We start from the raw sequence: 6,124 nt of genomic DNA on the forward strand, positions 1-6,124 counted from the left end.
ATGAAAAAAAAAAAACACGAGGGAAACAAGCATAGACATGAAAAAGTTTACAAGGACATTTTGATTAATATATATATATATATATATAGTGAATTTTAGGCTGGTGACATGATCCCTCTCATTTTTTAAGAATATCCCTACTAAAAATATGGTAATCCCCATTTTTAAGAAAGGCCATTCTGTGCCTTTTAAAAGCAACCAAACATGGATAATGAAAGAATGGAAACGTGATATATTCTATGTTATAAACGGAATTATAAAATAAAATAACGATGAAGTTCGTAGCAAGACAATAAATATGCTACATAAATCAAATAAATTCCACCCCACTGTTTAATTTGACAGAGTCGCTTAGCAAACTTGACCGGTTATTTTCCATATTAAAGATCGAGTTCATGGGTAAATCATACACTTCTGGGATTTTTCAGTTAATTAATTAGTTCGTCAAATATATCATTAATTGCCCCCCCCCTAACAGCTTCATCCGTGTCTGGGCAATTTGGGAGATGAATTCATAGCGTAGTTGACGAGGCCGGGAATGTGTACATTCATCAAATAGTCAGTCCAATCTATGCTTTTGGGATCAAACCCCAAGTCAAACCCATCATCCTTTACCATCTTTGCTTTTTCCCGCAATTCTTCTGTGTTCGTGTCGTCAAACCTGTGATATTAAATCATTAACTCGAACTTTGCCGCTATTTCAAATGTAGCATATACACATGGATAATAAATGTGCATAATTTCAAACGAAGAGAGGAAATTAAAGTTAATAAGGAACATACAATGCCTTGAAAAACACATAGGGTTTGTAGAGTTGAACGATTCGTATCACAATTTTTACTTTCCTGTCGTTTCGATTATAAAAGTCTCGGAAGCTCTGGCAAAACACTTGGTTCACCAGATACAGTGCCTTGCACAGTTACCAAATCAATACCAAAAAGATTAATCAATTAGCATATATACAATTAAACACTTCAAAATTACAACAAGTTTAGGTACCAAGTTCAATTATACCTTAAGTGGGAGCACAAATCGAATCAACATGTAAGCATGGAAACTAGCCATACTTGACAAAATGAGTCCCTTGGATATGATGGTTGGCTTTCCACTTGTGTCAGTAAAGGGTTTGTTTTTGAAATAAAGATACGAATTATCATGGAGACGAGAAATTGTGAGAGAATTTCTTAATGATGAGCTAACATGGTATATGTATTTGTTCGAGTGAATTGCCATTGCCGCCAGAATACAATTTGTCACCATATCCGCTGGTATCTACACATTATTATTATATCGTAATACAGTCAATTTCACCACAATAAAGCAATTGCTCTGTTAAAATAAATAGCCATTACCACTTGTGTCAGTCAAGGGTTGTGTGTTTTTTTTGGGGAAAAATAACTAAGAACTTAATCAAAAATTTGGTTCCAAATATGCACTAATTATATCTAACTTCCCTTGATATATTATAGAGAAATTAATAAAAAAATATATGATCAACCTTACCGCATCTAAAATTGTCTGAGGATGACCAAGAAAGCATGCTATTTTTCCTTTGCCATAGCCACCAACTACGGCATCAAGTGTTCTGTAAAACCGAAATTATATTAAATATTGTATTATTCACATTTAATTTGGAGTGTTTAATTTATTGTGAGAGTAAAAAGGAATTTATATTATGTATACACACATACCTCAAACCTTCAATCCAACCAGGGAAGGGTTCCTTGTAGGTACTTGTGATCATGGTAGGGCGAATAATAATTAACGGAATCTCACATTTATATCGTGACAGAAGCATCTCTCCCATTGCTTTTGTGAATACATAAGTGTTTGGCCATCCATACAAGTTTGCTCTGTGTTTAGTGTCAAAATACAACAAATAAAATAAATTACTTTTTCTAGTGTTAGTTTTATTGTAATTCAAATACGTGTTATAAATAAATTTAATTATTTGAATGTAATAATATGAAAGATAAGATTGACTTTTTAATTAAAAAAAACAGAGTAAATGATATTAATAAATAGTTGTAGTTTTAAACAAAACAAACAGGACGTGGTTTTATTATAGGTTAAAATATACTTTTGCTCTAATTTTATATAATATTTTAATTTATTTTTTAATTTTATAATGTATTTGTTTAGTACTCTAATTTTAGCACTGTTAGTTTCAAATAATTATTTTATATCAATCATTGTTATTTAAAAAAATTAAATTTTAATATATTAACATTTGATAATATTTTATCAATATTTAAAAATTTAATGTAAATTCTTTTTGGGTAATGTCAGGATTAAAGAACTGAAAAAATAATTTATAAAATTAAAGTATCAAAATGAAATATTGTATAAAATTAAATGATTAAAGGAATACTTTAGCTTTTACTTTATTAATATGTAGTTATAATTTACCTTCATGATACTAGAGTCAGTGTTTACATACAATGTTATAAGAACCAGGGCCATTAAATTGGTTGAAACACTAGTTCATGATCTAATGGTCAAATTAAGGTTAAATAGTAGTTGGATCGGTTGTAATTAAACTAAAACATTTAAATATGATAGAGAAGTTTAAATTAATTTTCTTATCTTTTTTGGAGTTTCAGAAAAATTGTAATTGATTTTTTGGAGATGGTGATTACCTTTTTTAAAGGAAACAAGAACTAGATTTGTTTAAAAAGATATGTAAGTATTTGGATATATATATATATATATATATATGAAAAAGATGTTTGCATGTAGGAAAATAAGTTCAAACAATCAAATAAAAAAAAGACATATCTTGAAGGTTAGTTTCTAAAAACATCTGTGTAAATATTTAGATATTTGTTGTAGATATTTTTATGAAACACTCTAGAGGATAAATGTAAATTGTGAGATTAGATTGATCTCTACTGTCCATTAAGGAGGTTGAAATTTTCTAGAAAAAAGAGGAGGCTTAGAAATACCCACAACCCCTCATTTGTAAACAATAAGGAAAGTAATCAAAGTTCTAAGGTCTCAAGTTCTCTCATCCAAGCTCTCTCCTCTCTTGTGTTCAAGTTTCCTAGTCCCTTTGCCTAAATCTTGAGGGTTCGGTTGATTTAGTCAAAATCAGGAGGTTCATCAAAGCTAATGCCAGCAAGGTTCAAGGAAAGGGAAGTTCCAAGATCGGGACAGACTGCTTTAAACAGTTATGGGCCTATAGGCCACAGTGAAGTTTTCTACCTTGACAATTTTTACAGTCAACTGTTTTAGCATTTTTTCTGGTCGGATTTCCTGACTGGATTAGATACTATTTTTCGATTAGACTGGGTTTTTGGTGTTTGGCCAAACCGGATAAATTGGTTTGATTGGGTGGTAAAATTTATATATATTTAATTTTATATATTAAAAATGTTTATTTTTAATTAAATAAAGACATCTAGATTTTTTATATATTATTTATTTTATAATGAATTCTTATCAATAATATTATTGATACTTTAAATTTTACTTATTGTCATTTGAAAAGAAGTGTATTAAACATATAAGATTAATTAAGTAACTTACTCTTCTCCTCATATATGTTTTCATAACAAAATTAATGCTTTATTAAGTAATTTCTTAAAAAACAGAAGATTATTTCCCAAAAAAAGAAGAAACATATATGAACATGAAAGGAGATGGGTATATAATCAATTAAGATGCATGTGAAAGAACCTCTTGATTCCAAAATCTTTCATGGCAGATGTAATGGCCACATCGTTGCCAGTATATTTTGATCTGAGCTGTTCAATTGTTTTCTGCACCAAATTCCTTTCCGCGTGAATGTCTAATGCTCTGAAGCCCTCTTTTAGGGATTCACCCATCCGGAATGGTTCCTCTTTAATCAGTTCTCTTTCCTCAGGCTCTCCACAAACGTAAGCTGAAATTATTAGTAGCATGTAGTTAAGTTTTGTAGTTGCAAGGGCACGGAAAAGTACTTAGTAAAGTGATGAGAGTTATTTTGTTGATTATTGTGATTCAATCAAGTGATCGACTAGCTTGATGGCTCGTACGATAATCAAACATACCAGTTGATACGTGAAGAAAAACCTGTATCTTATGGCAGCTCCTTGCAAAGTTCAACACATGTAAAGCCCCCATTGTATTAATCTCCATGGCGATGTCATATCTGCATTAGTTACCTTATGATCAAATTAAGTACCCTCTGGGCAATTATCTCACCTAACAAGGGATCTAGAAAATTTAGTAATGGGGGCGATATTTATACCAAATATAAACATTAACATTTTTTTTAAAAATATAATTTTAAGTAATAATAAAGTAATATATAAATAAATTATATGAAAAGTTTAAAAATATATCTTAATTTCATTTACATCATAAATTTATTTTTATTATAAATAAAAGGGGTAAATAATATTTTTAAATATATAAGCTTGATAGTTTTAAAGAAAATGTGGGGAAAATTTATTTGTCATGGGGGCAATTGCAATTTCAAAAAGAGGGCAAGTGTAATTTAAATAAAAAGTAATGTAATTTTTGCTAATTTCATAGGAGCAATTGCCTCCTCTATCCTCAATATGGATGATTATCTCACCCAGACCATGCTAGGACCTTGGGACATCATCGAGCGCAATATTTTTAAAATTAATAATTTAAAAATAATTTAATAATTTAAAAAAATATTGTACTCTTCATAACTTTATATTATAAAATTGTTAAGCAATCATTTCATTGTCAATATAAAAAAATATCTTTTTTAATATAAATTATTAGATAATTATTTTTCAATGAATCCCCCATACATTCACGGTCAATCTTTCACAAATTTCATAATAGAAAAGGCTTTTAATTCATGAAGCAAAATGTTACTAAACAAAAAAGAACGGTTATCAACAAGTCTAATGGACTCGATGTTTTAATTAGTTTCGAAGAGTTTCCTTCTGGTAGTTGACCATCTATATTTGATAACATGCATACCTTTCATCAAAGTTGGTATTTGCGGCAAAGTTAGCAATAATGTCGATTTCTTCCCACATCTTTTCAAGACTCGCATCTTTAATACCCAAATTGGCAAGAGAAACGTCTCCGGCAACAGGAACTACCTTCTCTGCTATCAGAGATTCAAAATCTGCACCCCACTTATCTCGTAGAACTCTAAACAAGTCCTTCCTTATGATCTGTACACAGCCAACTCTTGTTTTAATTCAAGATATGAATTATTATATTTTAACTAGCTTTTTACTGTATAATATTTTGTTTAAAAAAAAAACTGAAGGATCAGTTGATGTACCTCGTCGTGCAAGCGTTGTGTGGCTGCCTCAGAGTCAGAAGCTCTGAGAAGAAGATACAATTTCTTCAAATCTGATTGAATCCTCAACACCTTCTCCACAAATACTATGCATTTCAAATTATCAATTAATTTAATCTGTTGCCCACATATATGGTATACGTTTATATTAAGAAATTTAAAGGCTGGAGATGAAACCTTTTGCTAGGAAGCCTGCTGCACCGGTCACCAACATCGTCTTTCCCCTAAGAAACTGTGGCACACTTGCCACCTCCATCTTGAAGAAGCAGACTTTGTTTCTTTTTGTGAAGATGCGATGTTCTGCTCTTCCAACACTGTATTTATAGCCAGCTTGTTTGGGAACCATCACAAAGGTGATTAACGCCGAAACTGGAACCCATCTTATTCTCTTTGATACTGAAACACCCAACTTTCCTGCCCCACCGATCCGTCAACTAACTTTATTGAAGTCTGGAACTTGGAGACGATAGGACCCTATTACTTTGACTTATTGATGTTTATATTTTGCTCAAATGCAAGGATATATATATATATATATATATGCGCGCGCGCGCGCACAAGCACAAGAATATTGGATCATACCTTAAACATTCAACAGAAGAAAAAATACCCTCTTGTTCATCTTCCTTGTTCCCATATAAACGTTGTTTCTTGTCTACGATCATCTTACTGCAGTTTCTATTACATCTACGCCCCAAACTTTAATTTCGGTCCCTTTATTAATTGAAGCATGTCATATATATGGTTCCTCAGGTTCTTAATGATATAGACAAACTTAATCAAACGCTTCTTAAGAAAATGATAATCATAGTTTATAAAAAAAATGATAATCATATTCTTAAAATTGTT

At 30.8% G+C, this 6,124-nt stretch overlaps 1 protein-coding gene across 1 annotated transcript; it reads right to left on the bottom strand.

The window, feature by feature from the left end:
- Positions 1-354: 354 nt before the first annotated feature.
- Positions 355-5,577, bottom strand: LOC129312996 (fatty acyl-CoA reductase 1-like). The gene is made up of 10 exons (XM_054955805.1): positions 5,453-5,577; positions 5,258-5,361; positions 4,945-5,144; positions 4,032-4,132; positions 3,679-3,883; positions 1,692-1,853; positions 1,504-1,585; positions 1,015-1,272; positions 783-910; positions 355-661 (listed from the first exon to the last, which is right to left on the bottom strand). Exons 1-10 carry the CDS (start codon positions 5,529-5,531, stop codon positions 481-483), a joined length of 1,500 nt encoding a protein of 499 aa, XP_054811780.1. The 5' UTR covers positions 5,532-5,577; the 3' UTR covers positions 355-480.
- Between the last annotated feature and the right edge of the window lie 547 nt (positions 5,578-6,124).

This window comes from Prosopis cineraria, unplaced genomic scaffold, assembly GCF_029017545.1.
Source record: "Prosopis cineraria cultivar Desert tree isolate PC_DT_omini unplaced genomic scaffold, ASM2901754v1 PC6, whole genome shotgun sequence".
Lineage (NCBI taxonomy): Eukaryota > Viridiplantae > Streptophyta > Magnoliopsida > Fabales > Fabaceae > Prosopis > Prosopis cineraria.